General features: G+C 50.4%; 6 protein-coding genes across 6 annotated transcripts; 4 read left to right on the top strand and 2 right to left on the bottom strand.

Annotated features, from left to right (window-relative positions):
• Positions 1-748: 748 nt before the first annotated feature.
• FTJAE_10775 (uncharacterized protein) lies at positions 749-6,038 on the top strand (the record flags this gene model as incomplete). The annotated part of the gene is made up of 6 exons (XM_037343650.1): positions 749-1,686; positions 1,753-1,855; positions 1,934-1,981; positions 2,620-3,346; positions 3,848-4,074; positions 4,119-6,038. The coding sequence occupies 6 exons, from the start codon at positions 749-751 to the stop codon at positions 6,036-6,038; spliced, it is 3,963 nt and encodes a 1,320-aa protein (XP_037202178.1).
• A 69-nt stretch (positions 6,039-6,107) lies between these two features.
• FTJAE_10774 (ribosomal S21) lies at positions 6,108-6,704 on the bottom strand (the record flags this gene model as incomplete). The annotated part of the gene is made up of 1 exon (XM_037343649.1): positions 6,108-6,704. One exon carries the CDS (start codon positions 6,702-6,704, stop codon positions 6,108-6,110), a length of 597 nt encoding a protein of 198 aa, XP_037202177.1.
• A 102-nt stretch (positions 6,705-6,806) lies between these two features.
• FTJAE_10773 (uncharacterized protein) lies at positions 6,807-9,492 on the top strand (the record flags this gene model as incomplete). Its single annotated transcript, XM_037343648.1, has 5 exons — positions 6,807-6,870; positions 7,027-7,116; positions 7,161-7,247; positions 7,296-9,340; positions 9,400-9,492. 5 exons carry the CDS (start codon positions 6,807-6,809, stop codon positions 9,490-9,492), a joined length of 2,379 nt encoding a protein of 792 aa, XP_037202176.1.
• A 347-nt stretch (positions 9,493-9,839) lies between these two features.
• On the top strand, positions 9,840-13,562 carry FTJAE_10772 (short chain dehydrogenase reductase family; the record flags this gene model as incomplete). Its single annotated transcript, XM_037343647.1, has 4 exons — positions 9,840-10,653; positions 10,713-10,758; positions 11,632-11,885; positions 11,932-13,562. 4 exons carry the CDS (start codon positions 9,840-9,842, stop codon positions 13,560-13,562), a joined length of 2,745 nt encoding a protein of 914 aa, XP_037202175.1.
• Positions 13,563-13,781: 219 nt separating this feature from the next.
• FTJAE_10771 (alcohol dehydrogenase) lies at positions 13,782-15,026 on the top strand (the record flags this gene model as incomplete). The annotated part of the gene is made up of 1 exon (XM_037343646.1): positions 13,782-15,026. One exon carries the CDS (start codon positions 13,782-13,784, stop codon positions 15,024-15,026), a length of 1,245 nt encoding a protein of 414 aa, XP_037202174.1.
• A 178-nt stretch (positions 15,027-15,204) lies between these two features.
• FTJAE_10770 (cercosporin resistance) lies at positions 15,205-16,471 on the bottom strand (the record flags this gene model as incomplete). The annotated part of the gene is made up of 3 exons (XM_037343645.1): positions 15,205-15,923; positions 15,974-16,152; positions 16,299-16,471. 3 exons carry the CDS (start codon positions 16,469-16,471, stop codon positions 15,205-15,207), a joined length of 1,071 nt encoding a protein of 356 aa, XP_037202173.1.
• Between the last annotated feature and the right edge of the window lie 2,671 nt (positions 16,472-19,142).

Genomic DNA, 19,142 nt, shown 5'->3' with positions numbered 1-19,142 from the left:
GATCCCCTTCGCTGGGTGCAGGACTAAGGATGGAAGAAGACTTGGTACCCCTAATCTAAGTTGTGGACAGGCGTAGGCAAGCTTTACATAACCTTAGCACGCCCTTAGACCAGTTGTTTTTATTATCTTAATAAATGGTCTAAAGTTTTGATCATGACCCAAGCTCTCGGAATCGAGAATCGCAATGTCACTCCTGGATCTTGCTTCAATATTGACATAGTTTTAGCAATTCACTACTTAGGCCATTTGGTGTATGATTGTGGCCCAAGACTGAACAGCAGCAATGTTCAGCGTAACAATCAGTCCATAGGCTGAACATCGACTACAAATGTCTTGCAGGTCCACGCGCTCATTGTAATTTCTTCTCTTCTAATTAGTGCCCGAGAAGTTTATTTGAATGACATTGCATGTTCAGAAGTTGTGGTCGGATGAACATCCACCTTCTTTTAGAGTCACGATAAATCCGCCTTTGTTGGTTGAAGTGATCGTTGAACTTGTAGTAGCTCCCCAGAACAACACGCGAACGAATCACTCTACTGTCGAATTTAGTTACTTGCTTTAAAACATCTCGCATGTGTATATAACTCTCACAGCGATCCTAGATCAGAACCACTCTCATATCCCGCAGAGTTCATCAACCCCCAATCAACAGCACTACCCTCTCCGCAAACAAGCACCGCTTTAATATCACTACAAAAATCATTTCCGACTTTTAAATCCTTTCTAACCTTCAGGCTCTCTTTGCAGAATGACTGTGCCTGCGATCACAGTCTCCTTTCCTAACGCCACCGCCGGATCTCCTATGACCCGGCCGGTCACGTCCCCTGTCGAGTGGGATCACTATTACTCTGGCACACGCTTAGCCGAGAACCGAGATATCAAAATGAACGGACCGCAAGATGTTGAGTATGATCGTGTCTTTGATGTTGAGGAAGAGGGCCTAGACGCAAACTTTGTCTATGGTCGTCTTTCACCTGTCCCTCCCCCTGAGCAAGATTCGAAGACACTGTCGGAATTGAACGGATACCTTCCTGGATACCAATTTGTCGGAAATCGCGATGCTGAGATGGATGCAGCCGATGTGACGTACGAGGGCTCGTTTCATGAGTTCACCCTTGAGTATCCCATTTTCCCTGCTGAGGACTTTGAGGGTTTCAGCGGCTGTTGGCAAGAGGATGACTATGAGGCTGATGTCTCTGAGTCCTGCTTTGAGGAGTCGAGCGGAGAGAGTTCCGACACTGGTGGCTCCTCGGGTGATGATAGTGTCTCCTTTACGATTCCTCGAAGAGTTTCTGACAGCGAAGACAGTTGCTCGGGACTGCGAAAGCGTAAGTTTGACGAGTACCAGCAGGGTCAAATCGAAGCCGATGAGTTCGAAGAGGATGAGTTTGACAAGGACGAATCTGACGATGTTCGGCTCGAGGAACAATGCCCTGATGCGTCTGATGACGAGATGGATTTGGAAGATGTCCTGGAATGCGGATGTTGCTCTGGCTTCTACTTCAACTCCATTGACGCTCCTCAGGATCACGGATGTTCCCTTGAGGATTTTACCTTCCAGGGCGATGATGTTGAGATCGCGGAGTTCCCTCGAAGACTCCAGACCATTCCCGAGGTAGATGAACCCGGGAGCCCTGTGCCCAGAAGCTCTGGGGCTGAGGATGACGTCCATCATGGTAGACTTAGGTACATTATACTGGAGGCGAAGAGTAGCCCCCCCTGGCCTGTCTTGCCTGATGAAATTGTGCTTAGTGTGGAGGAAGAGGAGGAAGAGGAGGAAGAGGAGGAAGAGGAGGAAGAGGAGGAGGATGGTAATGGGCCCTACTTTAATGATGCTCAGCTTGACTCGGCGGAGGTGAAGTACACTATCGTTTGATGGGTGTGAAGTTGAGCGGTTTGTGGTACTGCTGGTTATTTTACTGACCTCCTGCAGACCCGGCTTGGTCACGAAAGAGCTATCGACAAAAAAGAACATAAAAAGGTAAGTTCAATCACAGCTACTTCTACATATTTCTTTTGTCAATCTTTGTTGGGAGTTCGTTTGTCTTCTTTGGAGGGCTAGGTGGGATGGGATGGAACAGGTAATTCTCAAGGTCAATATTAGGGGACAGCAATAAAGGGATGCTTGATACACGCTGAAATAAGATTACAAAGTTATACAATGTTATGATGGTGAAGATTTCGTGCCGAAGGAGACAAAAACTCCTAACCCCTGAGACAACATTGGAACATCCAGATGATCCAGTTCAGCGGTTGAGACTTAGAGGCGAGCAAGTCTAAGTATCAGACTTGCAGCCCATTAATCTTCCGAAGTGATATAAGGAGAAACAAACTAACCTGTAGGTCATATGTATTCGACCCAAAGGGGCATCGGGAAGCTGAGCGATGATGACCGATGCGACACGGTTCATATCACGTAGCCGCGAAAAGTCTCCGTACTAAAGCAGAGATTTATGCCAATACCAGGCGCAGAACTTTTATGGCAAATATTTACCGTAATTCGGTGCAGTTTGGGCTTATTGACCGGTCTTTTCTTCCCTAGTAGTGAATCCACTTGGCAGCTGTCAACAGTGTCATGGCCTGGTACCTAACGCGGCAGTCGACTCAGCTCTCTAACAGCTCGCCGATCTCAGATTCACACAAAACCTGTCACCTCGTTTTTCTGACAACTCATCAACTTCTCACATCATTTTGCCCCCGCCCATCGCCATCGGAGTAACAACACAGACTCTCAGCATTACCAACGACACGATCATGTCTTCCGCACCTCCGCGCATCGAAGACGCTGGACACTCCAGTAAACGCCAAAGAGTCGATGAGGACGTTCCGTCAGAGAATAAGGACGCCGTAAAGATAGGTCTCCTCGAAACTAGAATCAAGCAACTGAAACACGAGAATGCCGAATTGAAACAAAGATTGGAGGTTGCTCAGAACGCTACTTCCGCGGCAAACGAAGCGAAAGATGCTCTAAAAACCGAGAATGATGAGCTCAAGGAGGCACAGAAACAGGCAAGAGAAGAAATGGATCGAGAGAAGCGGGCAAGAGAAGATACAACAAGAGAAGATCGAGCAAGAGAGGACCAGGCAAGACAAGAGATGAGAGAAGAGATGGAGTCACTACGAAGGGCTCTCACTGAAGCGACAAATGACGAATCTCGGCAAAAGAATGTTCTCAAGTTGGTCGAGAAACACAACTATGAGATCAGAATACCTGCAACAGGTCATTCCCAAGTCATGGAAAATTTCAAACCGCTTGTCGCTTCGGGAGAAGAAGAGCACATCAACAATCTGCTGGATTTCATCTTCTTTGGGGAAACAGGCACATGGTACTGCTTCCAGGAAATTTGTGAGCAAGGAACAAAAGACCTCACTTGGCTGAATTCCTATGACGTTCAGAAAGAATGCCCAACTCACGGTAAAGAGTGCAAAATCATGATGTGCAGATCCCAAACCACTCCCCATTACCAAATGATATTCCAGCGGTTCAAGCCATCAGTTTCATCAACACGATGAACTTGACGGGTGAGGTCGTCGCTCGGTGCAGGGTAGCGCCGGCCCCACAAACCGTCAGGACAGGGTTCTGTTGCCGTTGAGCCCCTCCACCTCCACCTCCACCTCCACCAACTCTGCCGTCTTCCGATTTGTTTACTCTACCATCAGCCTTACCTTATTTACACTCCGCCTTTTCAGGTCGTACCAGCATATCTGCCGAAAAAACTACATAAACGGCACCTTCACTCTCGAAACACTTTCTTTCAACATGTCACCATGGCTGCAGTTCAGCCTCGCACGCGGTCTGCCCGCTTAGTGGCCGGCTTCACCAATAAATCTACTCAACACGCCCCAGCGACGGCGCCAAGTCCTCACGTTCACCATGGACCTCCAGCGCTGTCGATTTTTTTGACCAATCTGAATCTTTTGGACCTCGATCAACATGAGGACTGGCCCGGTATCAAGGCCCAAACATTTGCGAGCGGTGGTTCCAGTGCGCAGGGCCTGAAGAAGAGGGTTCACTGCGTTGAATGGGCGCTCTTCCAACTCTTTGCGCTATGGGATCCTGACGAAACAAAAAAGGTAGGACATCAAACCAAATGTGAGAAACAAGCTGACATTTGTAGAAACTAAAACCGTTCTTCCCTCCTCTTGACCAAACGCAATCGGTCAACCTGCGAGCCGCCCTACTACGAGCTCTCGAACAAGCAAAGAAGAATGGTGTCCTCGGACGAGATGCCATCGTACGAAAAACCATGCTGGACGAATGTCGAGGCGAAAGACTCGAAGAAGTTCTCGCAGCATTTTCATCCGCTGTTCTCAAACATGTTATTGCCCAAGAGGTCGCAACAAGCGGTGAACATACAGCACTTGCGCTCGGACTTGCGCTCGAGGACCGCGGATACAAGAGCGACAACACAGATCTCAACACCATGATTTTGGCGCACAAAGTTGCAATCAGTCACATTCTCAACAGCAAGGTAGCCGTAAACTCAAGGTTTCGAGACTTTGCCGACCTTTTGAATGTCAAGGAGAAGGGTATTGCCAGAAGAAAAGAAGCACTTGATGCCCTTGAGGGAGGCAAAACAATTTCTGAAGATGCTAGACGGGAAATGTGGCGGACACTTCGAAACAACTGGTCTGGCAATGAGCGATGGATGGAGACGCTGCTTTATGGAGACGCCAGCATTAAGAAGGATGGACTCCTGGGCATGCCTTTCGATCGCGTGTGGAGAAGAGTCCAGCAAGGTCGGCTTGGTGAACTTGAGGAACACTCGACAGGCCTACTGGAACAGCTCGATACTCGGGTACGTGTCCAGAGAGAACGACTTCAGAAGTGGCAAACCTTCCGCAACAGACTGTCCGCCGATCAGCCCAAACCATCCCCATCGAAGGTCAAGCAGAAGGAGAAGGAGAACGGCATCAATTTTGGCTTTGGTGCCCACGAGGCACTTCATCTTGGAAGTGCCAGCCCTAAGAAGGCGACTTTCGGCAAACCGAAGCTCCTCAACGAGTACCAGGATCTTGTATCCAATCTCAGCCAGGAGTTGCAGAGCACAAAACCTCAAAAGTCTTCAGCTCTTGACTTTCTGCAACGCCCTTCCTCTCAGAATACACCAGCCATTAACGCCCCGGCCCCGGAACCACAGGAGGAAGAGGAAGAGGCTATCAGTGAACTCGAAGACGAGGATGGGTTTGCTGAAACTCCGATTCAGTCTTTCAAGTCGAAGCTCGACAAGTCCAGAAGGCTTCCCGTGCGCCCTAAGCTGGCCCATACGGATGACTCTTTTGCTTCTGTCTCTTCGCGCGCCAGAAACTTGCGCAAGCCATCGGAGGACGAAGCTCGTATTCTTCGTGCTTCGTCAGTCGAACGGACTAGCTCACCCGAACCTGAGGATGAACCTGTCCCAGCTTCTCCACGGCCTGAGTACGATGTCTCACCTCAGCTGTCACCTCATATATCGCCCCAACCGTCTCCTCCTCCGTCACCTCTGCCACTACAAGAATCTCCAGAATTGATGCCGGCAAGGCCTTCTCCCACCCAAGAAATGGCTGACCAGATCCTCGAATCTATGGATATGGCTTCTCCCTCTCCCGTCAAACGACGACCCAAACCTCGACACACTCTTTCACTTGCAGAACGAACTCGCCTGACCATGGCTCGCGGAGCCTTCGACCCTGATAATGAAGATATCGATTTATCCCCACCAACGTCTTCGGAACCTGTGTCTGCGGAGGACCCCAGTCAAACATCTGTTGATGAAGAATTTGATCTCATTGCTCGGACCCGGAAGAGCATGGCTGGTTTCGACAAGGCGAGACAAAAGGCCCAGTTGGACAGGCGACGCTCTCTGCGGAAGACCAAGGCGCCCCCTAAGAAGGAGGGAAGTTACTTTCCCAAGGTGGAAGAGGAAGACATGACCATCATCACTGATGAACTCATGGCTCAGGAGGATATGGAGGCAGTCTTCAGATCACGACCCAAGATCAAGGCCAGCCCTTTGCCAAGTCCAACGAAGGATTGGGATGACGACGAATATATGTAGTCACGATAATGAATTCTCTTTAATCATAGTTTACATGCTCTCATATAATGTACACCGTGCTTTTACACTCTACCAGCCCTGCTTCTTGAGCTCCATAACTCTGCTGACAGTCGCCTTGAAACCATGCTTGAATCGTGATCGCCATCGCTGACTCCTTAGTCTCTTCTTCTTGAGTCCCTTTCGCTCGTGGAACTTTTGGCTGTGGAATTTGTTCTTGACTTGGTCCTCTCGGATGATTCTGTTGAGAACTCGAAGAGCTACCATGGGGGTGGGACCAGTTGTCTTGGTTACTCGGTCCTTGATGAAGACTGTACGGCCAGTGACGGGCTTAGCGCGAATTTGAGGTCGAGCAATTGGGTCCGAGTCAATTTCGGCGCCGTATGCGCTGGATTTGTTGGCAATGATGGATGCGATGTCTAGACTGAAGGGTTTCGAAGCATCGTAGGCGTGCCTGGGCTTTGATTCGGTGGATGATTCGGCGACAGAGCCGGCGGGAGGTGGCGAAGGAGGGAGACTGCCAATAAGAGGGTTCGACCGAGCTAGAGGAGCAACAGCTGGAGGTGCCTCGTCACCTGTGGGAATCTTGGGGCCTGCTCGGAAGGCGAGTGAGGTTGTAAATGTCCTCTTGGCGAGGCATGTTGAAGGTGTAGCTACTCTCGACAGCATCGAGCTGCCAATTCTTAACGAAGCGGCCCTAAATCTGTCAGCATCAAGTTCAAAAGTACAGGGCCAATTGACTTACATTCTGTCGATATAGCTAAACCGCCAATGGCCGTCGTCAATAGCCGTCCCAAAACAGGCGATGCAGAAAAGTCGCGATATTCGGAAAAATGTAGGGGCGAAAGAAGGCGGGATTGTGGACCGAAAACCGGCCCCACATTGAAACATTTCAGCCTCGTGCCTGGATGCCTCAACACGGTTTGCGCCAGCATAAAGAATCGCGAAACAACATCCAAAAACAATTCCATCGTTATCCTGACGTGAATAGTTTACTCGAAAGTCTTACGCGATCATCCTCATCCCCGATTCTCCGCGCGTGCACGCGACAGCGCCACTATGGCGTATAATCCTTATGGCAGTATGTTTCCCTTGAATCGCTATCAACAGAGCTAACTTGAGTAGACAATCCTTACGGCGCGCCTCCTGCGTATGGGGGATATCCCGGATCAAACAATGCCCCTCCAGGAATGGCTCCTCCACCTGGTCTAGGTGCGCAATCTCTGCAATACCCTCACTACCCTTCTAACATGTTTGCAGGACCTCCTCCAGGCATGTCTTCTGCTCCGGGAATGGCACCTCCAGGTGTCCAGCAGTCTAGCGCCCAGCAAGCTAATCGTCCAAGCGGCCTTCCACCCAACTTCCAAGCGCCTGCCAACATGCCCAACATCAACTTCAACGCCCCCGTGATCCGACTCGGTACATCGCAGCAGGGTAAACCCGGTACCCCCACCGCGGGCGGTCGTGATATGCCCATGCCCAGCGGTGGACGTCCTGGCTTGGGGATGGACCGAGGCGGTGATCGAGATCGAGGCGCGAGGGAAGTAACACAGGTACTTGTTCCCCCAACGAACGAGGAGAAGCTCCGAACGCTCTTCATAAACGAGATTCCCGAAGGCTTGGGCGGCGACGAGGGGATCCTACGACTTCTGGGTGCTTGTGGAAAGCTGCGAAAGTGGGATTCTGAAGCGAGTGTCACAGAAGACCATAAAGGCGTTAAGTTTGGTTTCGCTCTTTTTGAGGACCCTTGGTCGCTGAGTACTGCAGTCAAACTCCTCCACGAGCAACAAGTCGAAGTTCCCGTCAAGCGGCAACCGGTGGCCGCGGATGCACCCAAAGACGATGCGTACGAGGGTATCGAAAAGACGAAGCTCAAAGTTATGGTCGATGAGAGTTCGCTCAAGTACCTGGAGTCCTACGAAGAGAATCAGGACGGTGCTATCGGATCGGAGAAGCTCGAGGCGGCCAGGTCAGCGCTCAAGGACGTGGTTCACGATTTGTTCTACCCCAAGACCAACACAACAAATGAGGATATCACAATGGGCAACACCGAGTCTGGCGAGAATGTCGAAGTTGTGAATATTCCTTTGGCTCAAGAGGACGAACTCGCAGATATTCCAGCTGAGATGAGGGAAGTAGTGTCACAAGAAATCGCTGCTTTCCGGGAGCGCAGCAATCAACGAGATCTGGAGCGATTGAGAAAGGAAGAAGAGATGGAGGAGATGGAGCGACGACGGAATGGACCAGCCCGACACTCTCGACTCGATTCACCACCAGCTACCAACAACATTCCTCTTGGCCCAAGAGGCAGCATAGCAAATGCACCATCAGGACCTAAGGGGCAGAATGGACAGCGAGTTGCCTTTGTGAATGGAGGTATTTCAAACACGGACCTTTCTATTCACCAGGAAGATGACGATACAGACGCCAGCGATGGAGAACTGTACCGACGGTACAAGTCCAAGAAGGATGAGGAGGACGACAAAGCATACCTTGAAGCTGAGCGTAAATGGAGCAACAGAGAACGATCAAGACAAGCAGCAATAGATCGAGAGCGCGAGCGAGAACGTCAAGATGCAGAGTCATTCGAACAACGAAAGCAGGAGCAGCTTGAGCGAGAAAAGGCATGGGATGATGAGAAAGAAGCAAGTCGCAAGACACACCCTTACTATCGCGATCACAGCGGCTGGGCTCGCAAGAGAGCTGGTGATCGTGCAGAGGAAGAAGCACGAGACGAAGCAGACAGAAGGGCAGAGCACGATGAACAGCGTCGTGAAAAGGCTGAGATGGAGCGTGCACGCGGTATGGCCGACTCGTTCCTCGACAAGCAGGCCGAAGAGATGGACCAGCGACAAGCACCCGCCGCTGCACCTCAGCCGTTCAAACTATCCCTCGGAGCCGCAGCTCAGAAGGCTCAGGCATCCAGGGCAGCACCACAACGGCGCACAATCGCAGAGGTGGAGGGTCTCTTGGACGACGAAGAGGCGGATACTTCTACAAAGCGACAACTGGTACCTATCCAATTCGAGCCTTCTTCTGCTACGGCGCATATGACGGAGGAGGAAATCTCACAGGCTGTCCGATCCCTGGCCCAGGAGATCCCATCGGACAAGGATGGCTTGTGGGGATGGCAGGTCAAGTGGGAGTTTATGGATGATGCAGTGGTGAAGGACAAGCTCCGACCATTCGTGGAGAAGAAGATTGTCGAGTATCTCGGTGTACAAGAGGAGATGCTCGTCGAAGCAGTGGAGGAACATCTTCGCGCTCACGGTACAGCAGCCGCTCTAGCGGAAGAGCTAGAAGGAGTACGTTTCCCCCCAATTTATTATGTCTTGTGATCAAATTACTGACTCATGTTTCACAGGCACTCGATGATGAGGCGGAGGATCTTGTCAAGAAGCTCTGGCGTATGGTCATCTTTTTCACTGAGAGCGAGAAGCGTGGACTACCGGCGTGAAGGGGGTATGCTTAAAATGTACTATTATTATAATTCGATGGGGTTGCAATACCAATGAGACTTGGTGAGGGCGTTTTGAGAGCTGTGGGAATATACAATTGAGTCTACAGTAACTTACCAATGTCTCTGTCTGTGTCTGTCTCTGTCAGACTGTCTCTCTTAATGAGGGGGATCGTCGGCGCGTTGCCATTGTTGGGGGAGCTTCCGAGGTGCCGAGGTTCCCCACACTGATGTTACCGTGGTCCTGGAGCTTGTATCCGTGGTTAGTGATGTAAATAAGAGAGGTCAAGCTCCAGATTATCAATCGTCCAGACTGTGCAACATCAATCACAGTAACAATAATCATCATGTCAAAGTCACTCAATCCCCCAAAGGTGCCTCACGTCGCCGTCTCATTTCCCCATCCTCACATCGTTCTCGTCACCATTAACCGGCCTGAACATCTCAATGCCCTCCAGCGCCAGATGAGCATTGATCTCGACCGTCTCTGGAGATGGTACGACAACGAGCCCACACTGCGCTGTGCCATCTTGACAGGCACCGGACGCGCATTCTGCGCTGGCGCAGATCTCAAAGAGTGGAACGTCAAGAACTCAGAGGGAAATGTTAAGAACGTTGAGAGGTGGGCAGAGAACGGCTTTGGAGGCTTGAGTAACCGCCATGGAAAGAAGCCCGTCATCGCAGCAGTCAATGGTCTCTGTCTCGGCGGTGGAATGGAAATGGCACTCAACGTCGACATGGTCATCGCCAGCGAAACAGCCAAATTCGGTCTTCCAGAAGTGAAGCGCGGCGTCGTCGCCATCGCAGGTGCCCTACCGCGTCTTATCAGAACGGTAGGACGACAACGGGCATCAGAAGTAGCGCTCTTGGGCCGCATGTACAGCGCACAGCAGTTCCTTGACTGGGGTATTGTGAACAAGGTTGTCAAGCTGGAGGACGTTGTGCAAGAGGCGCTGAAGTGGGCTGTTGAGATGTCAGGTAATTCGCCAGACTCGATTATTGTGACGCGCGAGGGTCTCTTGGGAGGGTGGGAAGCTGAGGGGCCGAGGGAGAGCACGAACAGGATTGACGGGGGGATTTATAAGGGGATGGAAGGTGGTGATAATATGAAGGAGGGTGTCTTGAGTTTTGTCGAGAAGAGGAATGCTGTTTGGAAGGACAGTAAGCTGTAGAGTCACTACGAGTGTTACCAGAATCAGTAGAGCAATTGATCTTCATAGAGCTGAATGCTGCTCAGACTTGGGCTGCCACCAACGTCGATGGCTTGTTAGTGTCTCAGCTTCCAAATCATTATCAATTCACCAATTCTCACGCTTGTTTGCGCATTTCCGTCCGTCCAGGCCATCCTAGGGACGGCCCTTAATAGCGGGCTGATAGCTTCCGCGCTGGAGCAATTCATTCTCCGATTGGCATGCGCTCAGACTCTGACCAAGAAGAACCAGGGATGTCGATCGACAGCAAAAAAATCTCTCGGGCAGCCACATCTAATAGATCATCATGCAAATCTCCCAAAGAGGGTTCTCAGCTCGACGCGGGCAATCTGTACGTCTCCCAAAATGAGATAGTGGTGTACCAACTTCACAGCTATCGGCAATTGATGACGATCAGCGAATTCTGGTTGGTGAGAGGTGCACCCCCAGATGCAAGGATGACCTAGTGGAGTTGGCACGGTGAAAGCTCCATCTTGGTTCGACCATGGTCTCTTGTCCGCTTGTTGAGCTCCTCAAATGTCTTGGGCTGAATGCACAAGCCAGTCAGAGACAAGCGGCCCCTTTAGAGGGTATCGCCATGGGTGAGATCGACGGGAGAGATCAAATAGTCAGCCTGGAAACACCCACTACCAGTTCACTGGCGCCGCCATCTAAGACATTGAGCCGCTGTGGTATCTTGTTCTTGTTGTACCGCCGCAGGTAGCTGCGGGGATGCATACCGGAATTATTGTATTGTGTACCGCTTGGCTGATCTTTGACCGAAACATGGTTCAGTTCGATGAGATTTGAGAAAGTCCGGGCTAGTGGTCATGTCCAACATAAGAGGCTGCTCCCCAGCTGCACTCGGCTGCATTCGTGAGCACCTTGTGTGATGTTACAAACCTCCGCCTGGTGTAACCGAGTGAGAGTGTGCTACAATGGACTACAGTCATCTTGCCCCGAATTCTCTGAATGAGTCTGTCAAAGGCCATCCTGATTCATCTCGAGATTTTCAGAGCAGACCTTCAACTCCGGGAATGGCACCTGACGCAGGCATCGGATATGGGCGAAAGCCTCGGAAGCTTGTTCTCTGTTTCGATGGAACAGGGAACAAGTTCCATGGTGACGATAGTGACAGCAACATTCTCAAGATCTTTCGAATGCTTGACCGTCAAGCCGATGACCAATACCACTACTACCAACGTAAGTGACCCTCTCATCGCAGTCACATTCAACTTACACAATCCAGCTGGCATTGGAACATATGTCGTCTCAGGATCACTCACTCATACCGGCATTCGGGCTCGCTTTGGCTCTTGGTATCAAAAAGCCAAAGACTCGGCCATTGGCTCTTCATTCGACCAGCATGTCGTAGGAGGCTATCGATTCCTCATGCGATTTTATAACCCCGGCGATGAGATTTACATGTTTGGTTTCAGTCGAGGAGCTTATATCGCACGTTTCCTTGCTGAGATGCTCGACTATATCGGACTCTTGTCGCACGGCAATGAAGAAATGGTCAAGTTCGCGTGGAAGGCATTTGCTCAGTGGCAAGGCCGTGAGCAGGTTCCCGAAGACGAGGAAGACTGCGACAAGCCACCGAGCAAAGAGACCGAGGCCGCAAAGAAGAAGCGCGACGAAATGTTTCAGTTCATGAAGGGCTTTCGAGAAACGTTCTCTCGTCCAGTTGGTCGTATCCGTTTCCTTGGCCTGTTTGATACAGTCAATTCTGTTCCAAGGTTCGAGACAGCTTGGATGCAGCGCAGCAAGTTCCCGTACACCGCACGCAGTAGTGCACGAGTAATCCGCCACGCCGTCAGTATCGACGAGAGACGAGCCAAGTTTCGTCAGGATCTCATGTACCAAGATCGGCCCAAGCAGAAGGATGACAAAGGCCATCACTTCCACAAGGCAATCAATGACGTCCGCGAAGAACTTAACGGACACGATGCCAACGGACACAACGATAGAGGCAGAAAAAGCAACCATCTCTCTCCTAACGACAAAAGAGGCGGCCGAAAGAAGAAAGGCAACGCATATGCCCCGTACCGAGCTCGCTCGAGATCGTGCAGAAGACCAAGCCAATGTGGTGATCCAGATAACTTCTCCAACCTCTCTGGTCTGGCACTTGATGAGATCAACAACATCGACGATGACGCCGCCCAAGACATTGACGAAGTTTGGTTCTCTGGTGGTCACGCTGATGTCGGCGGAGGCTGGGAAATGCTTGAAGGCAGCAAGAGTACCAGTCACATCCCCCTTGCGTGGATCGTAAGAGAAGCTCAGAAAGCTGGCCTCACGTTTGACGACGAGAAGGTCGCTGAGATGGGATGCTGTGCTGCTCATGACTGGCAAGAAGCTACAGGACGGCCTCCGATTCCTGATCTTCGAGTTTCCAGCGGCAGTGGAGGTCCAGGTCGTGCACCTGATATGCCAATGGACGAAAAAGAAGACCATCCCAAGAACGATTTCCACAGCGTAATGCACGGGGCATGCACAGCTCGAATCCACGACTCCCTCGAATACGGCCAAGGTCTCGGTCCCTTCGCCGTAACAGCCTGGAAAATCATGGAATACATGCCCTTTCGTAGAATGGATCTTCAGTCCGACGGATCATGGAAGCCAATTCGCTGGCCCCTCCCCGGAGGTGAAGTCCGAGATATACCTGATACAGTACGAGTCCATGGAAGTGTCATTCGTCGTATGAAGCTTGATGAAAATTATCGGCCTGGAAATCTCATCATTGGCGGTGGTGGTAGGGGTGTTAGAAAGGCCTCTGCTCAACACGGTATTGGTGATTGGGAGTGTGTAGCTGATCCCGGTGATCCAGTTGGTGAGATTTGGATGAGGAAGAAGAAAGATGACAGATATCGAGATTAATCATGGGAATGGATTACGAGTCAGATATAAGTAGTCAATTAATATTTTATTTGTCGACGTCCAAGCTGTTGTGATGATGTTCAAGTTGAAGCTCATGGCAAGTACAAGGCGATCACGTGAAGATCCTTTAGAGGGCCACGACACCAAATCTCCATCATGTCTTCCTTAGCGCAGCAACCCTCCAACATGCGCTGAACAACACCGCATCAACTTATCGCCATGCCTCTCGTTCTCTTCCTCGGCGTCCTCGAAAATGGCATCCCCGAACAAGTCCGGCAGCACAGCCGCACAATAATCTACACCATTCTCACCCTCACCCTCCTAACCCTCCTCAAAATCTGGACATCCGGCCGCAAGAATCCCAGCCCTCGCCTCCTCCATGGCAAAGTCGTCATGATGACCGGCGGAACGTCCGGTATAGGCGCCCAAACGGCCCTCGGACTCGCAGCTCAGGGCGCGCAGCTGGTTCTGCTATCACAGGCGCCTCCGTCGGATCCCTTCCTCGTCGAGTATATCCAGGATCTAAGACAGAAGACGAATAACCAGATGATCTACACGGAACAAGTCGATTTGTCGGATTTTTACAGTATTCGGACGTTTGCGACCAAGTGGATTGATAATGCGCCGCCTCGACGATTGGATATGATTATTCTGTGCGCTGCTACCATGACACCCCCTGGTGGAAAGAGGAGGGAGTCGGATGAGGGTATTGAGGAGACGTGGATGGTCAACTTTTTGGCTAATTTCCATTTACTCGGTATTCTAAGTCCTGCTCTTCGTGCGCAGCCCATCGATCGAGATGTTCGAGTTATTATTCCTACCTGCTCATCCTACATCGGATCACCGTCCCTCAAGGAGCCTGTCTCAACGGCCAACTGGAGTCCTGGTACCGCATATGCTCGCAGCAAACTCGCCATGAACGTCTTTGGTCAAGCATTCCAGAAGCACCTCGATGCCTACGAGCGACCCGACAAGGCTCCCAACAACACCCGAGTAGTCTTCGTAGACCCCGGTCTCGCTCGAACCCCTAGCACCCGTCGCTGGTTGACGCGTGGATCTCTCTGGGGACTTGCAATCTACCTCGCTGGCTACTTGGTTCCCTGGTTCCTCCTCAAGTCTCCTCACATGGCCGCCCAATCCATCCTCTACGCCGCCATGGACAATGACTTTGCTCGAGGTCCCGGCGGAAAGCTCATCAAGGAGTGTATGGAGGTCGACTTTGCGCGCAAGGAAGTCAAGGATGAAGAAGTCGCCAAGAAATTGTGGCAAGAGAGCGATGCTCTGATTGAAAAGGTCGAGAAGATTCAGGCCAAGAAGAGAGCTGCCAAAAAGGCTGCTGATGAGAAGAATGCCAAGGAAAAGACTGAAAAGGAAAAGGAGGCCGAGATCGAGGAGCTCGTCGATGCCATCAAGAAGGGCAAAGAGAAGCATAAAAAAGCTGCGGGGAAGAAGGGTAAAAAATAGTCAACGATGTACATGAACATAGACATAGACGGAGTTTGGGTATTGGTCCGACGGTATACGGGATGTAATATGTAACACAAATGAAAGATCCAACGGGCGTAATTTAATTGCTATCAACAACTCCGACGCTTCTCCTTATCCGTATCCGTACCAAGGTATATAAGTCCATTGCTCGACCCTATTGTTGACGCTCACCGAGAAAGTCAAAAGGTCCAGTAAACAGCAAGCTTTCCATCCCTGGGTCAACCTCGAGGTCTGCCAATATGTTGGTCATCCACGTATCGTCTGATTCGCCTGTTATTTGAAGACTCGGCACCAAGCCAGGGTCTTGAAAAGATGATGGGGTGAGTCCAATATCTGCGGTGAATGGGTTTGAAGGGGATGTCTCGGTAGATCCGAAAAGACTCCCAACTTCAGGCGATTCGACAGGACCACAACGCTCAAGATACCACCTTTCGATACGCCGGGCTCTTCTTGCAAGACCAAAGTATGGATCTGATTCACCATCCCCTGGATTCGAGTTTGAAGCAGATTCCATGCGGAGGACAATTTGACGAAGGGTGTGAGGCATGTCGAGAATACGTCGAAGATGGCCCGCAGTTTGTGCATTTTCGGGTTGTGCTGCTACAAGGTCGAGTCGTACTGATAGAGAGACTGCGCAGTACAGCATGATCCAGCCGATGTTAGGCATCGTGTCTTCGTCGCCTTGTGGGAGAAGGAGGATCACGCTGATGAGGGACTTTGCAGCAGACATGCTTTGTGAGAGCCAGTCGAGAAGTCGGCTTTGATCTGCACCTTGCTGAAGACTTTGGAAACCGTTTGGGCCATAGGAGATGCCATCCGGTGAGGGTTGGCAGATAAGGAGGTCAAGGACGTGCAACTGAAGAAGAATCGTGGCTAGGCGTGTCAGTTGACATTCTTCAACTCTGATCAGAACAGGCACTTACGACTCTCACTGAGCGGAAACGGCAAGGATGATTTTGTCGACGTATATCGCTCTCTGATTCTATGTAGCTCGGCAGGCAACTTATCTTGCCTTGACCCTCGTATTGCTCCTGTGGCTTCGATCACTGCATCGTCGACCTCCTCAGTGAGCTTTTGAAGATATATGATGTATGGAAGATGTCTGTCAGAGGGCGCAGTTCCCCCAGATAAGAGGCTGTGACAGCATTCGAGGATAAATGGAGAGTATCGAAAGTGGTGCGACTTTTGCAACAATACAGCGGAACTTTTGCGTGTTAGATGTGGCTTAGACTTTATTGTACGACATACCTTGAAGAGAGATAATAAGTCCCGGCCAGAGCTCTCATCTCGTCGTGCGTCATTTCACCAGACCCATGCTTGCTCTCTCGACTCAAAGCCCATAGACTTGCAACTCTCGGTCGATCAAGTCTCATATCTGAGATGATGCTTGCTGCGAGTGACAGGTGCTGGGTGTACTTCATTGTTCCTTGATGAAAATGCGCCCTGATCATTAGCGACGAAGTCTGAGAAGACGTAGTACTCACCAAGCCAAATGCACCAACAGCCCTTGCAGCATATCCAATGTTGCAAAAGGTCCTTTTATCATCCTGACAAGTACAATTTCGTTGAATAGCTTGCCTAAACTTTGTTGAAGCTTGAGATCCTCATGCGAAGCTGCTGCGAGTATCGCAACACACAACGTCGGTCTGTCTTGAACCAACCCCTGAATGGTTACCGACTCTGCAACTATCACGAACGGAAAATGAGGCGACATGCGCATTCTAAAGGTATCAAGAAACTCTTGCCCTTTCTCGAATGACAGCAGCCCCCTGGAGAACGGGTTGTGAGATGCTTCGGTATCAATGCTGGCTGGTGTCGTGGACACGCCAGGCGAAGTATCCGTAACATTTGCTGAAGTCGCATTGGCTGAGGTCAAGGATGGTGACCTCGATCTTGTAGGGCTTGCAGCTTCAAGATTTCTTGACGGCCTGAGTCAAGTTAGTGATTGTAAGTCACAAAGGACAAAATTCTCACCCAGGCCTCAAAGCCTTTCGTCGCCGAGAAGGATTAAAAACACATGTCTTGTTCAGGCGCAAACACCTATCGCATTTTCCAGACTCTTGTGATTTCTCGCATCGGATCTTGGCATGAAAACACGTTTGGCACGTCTTGAGCAGCGGAACATTTGGGTCTGATCTCGAAGCCATTGTGAACACGGTTTGAACGGTTTGTTTTGATGCTAGCGTTGATGAAATTGAATCATTAAACTTCTCAACGGCGGGGAAAACGTCTCATTTAGATCCACGACTCATGGATCCTAGCTTATCCTTTTCATCGCATTGAAGTTACCTCAAAGGCGGATCTGATGATTTTCCTGTATTCACCGTGCCCGTAGGTCAAGAAATCACCAGAGATTGAGTTGTTGTGGTTGAGAAGCGGACTTGAATCTTGAATGTGGCTGTGACACTGAAGCCAGAGATCGGACTCGGGCTTGGTTTCAGGGCAGTTGCAGCGGAATTTTCTGTGTCGGTGTGGCGATGCAGGTTTAGTTCAGTGCTATATTCCGGCTTTGCAGGGTTGCATCGTCATCTCAAGACGAACGGACTGTGGCTGGGTTTGGTGCTCAAGTCCGTGTCCGTTCCAACACGGCACTTGAAGGAGAGAGGATTAATGACGGCTCGCACCGACGCACTCGTTATTGGCTTTGCTTCAGGGACGGTTTTAAGAAGGTTATGCCGAACGGATTTGATTCAGGGACGAAGCCAAGCTTGTTTCTCCACATCAGCTAAAAGCTTGTGTTTAAAGCAGCCTTGTAGGGCGGAATCGGACCCCAACGTTTCCCCGCCTGACGAAACCGTTGCTGTCATCCCGGCGACATTTGATTTGAGTGGTGTAACCAGCGTCGCATCCTTCAATTCATTCGACGCTCCTGGTCAGCGCCCTTAAAATCGAGAATCTCAGCCTGATCTTGATGGGGTCCTGAGACGAAAAGTGTCCGACAAGCAGCAAGCTCTGTAATTGAAACGGAGTTCGGACAGTCTTGACTCTGGACGAAGCTCTTGTTGGTTTGGTCTTTTTTAGGGTCGGTGACCTGAATGTCCAGAAGCTGATCCAAGAAAAGATTGAACGGATCATTTTGAGGTTTATGGCGATGCAAGAGTTGAACTTTCCACAATTTTCCAATGGTTCCCGACGCAACTTCCCAAGTTTACACCACCATCACAAGTAGGTACTTTGGCTCAGGAACTGACCGTACATTAGGTTCTTTTCGTTCGCTTTCAACTTGCATTTCTTAACATCTCCAAGTAACTCGAGTCTGAGCATTACATCTACATTCCCAGTCACAAGCAATTCTCGCAACAACTGTCGCACAAATTGAAATCCCTGTCTACACTGCCCAAATCTCCAGCATCAATCCAAGATACTTGTTTGCGTATGTAGACAGAGCCCGATGTCCTCAAGCTCGCCAATCATCAACCCGACGTCAGCACTGCTGACGAATTCGACTTGACAGAGTCGACATATTTTCGATCACTCCATCAATCAAGAATGCAACACCAAGAAAAGTTGTTTCGGTCAGTGTCTTGATCAGAATCGCACAGATCTGGTGTATAACTTCCGGGAATCAAATGTTGACTGATCCGCAGTTTTGAGTCATTCTTGAGGCAGTTGCTTATAGCCGCTTTGTGAAACATTGACACGGCATTGTTAAACACTTCTAAAGGGGACACAAAGACGTTGCAGGCCCTTCGCATCTTATGCTTCTTCCACTTTTCTGTGTCTTTCCTGGTGCGGATTAAGACTCAGTCAATCAAGAGTCACGCCATACTGCACCTCGCTGCATGTCGACTTCGCAATCACCTGCATGACCAAATTATAAGCCATCCTAGGGGAGGAAAGAAAACTCAGGACCTTAACCCTAATAGATTAAAATCTTTAGGTAAATTTAGCCTATACTTAGGGGACCCTTTACTTGGTTTATTTTAACACCCTATATCAAGGTTCGGTGTTTTCTTGCCCCCGGAGGGCCATCGCCCCAAGACCAGCACGCTGTCAGCCAACAGCATCAATCATTTCAACCCCCCTTGTTGCTTGTGCCTCTCTTGGCGCCTTTTCAGCTGCAATATGGCGTACAGAGGTCACACTTCGAAC

This window comes from Fusarium tjaetaba (genome assembly GCF_013396195.1).
Source record: "Fusarium tjaetaba strain NRRL 66243 chromosome Unknown NRRL66243_c0000254, whole genome shotgun sequence".
NCBI lineage: Eukaryota > Fungi > Ascomycota > Sordariomycetes > Hypocreales > Nectriaceae > Fusarium > Fusarium tjaetaba.
Note: the sequence above shows the minus strand (reverse complement) of the source record. Positions and strands in the feature narration are given on the sequence as shown.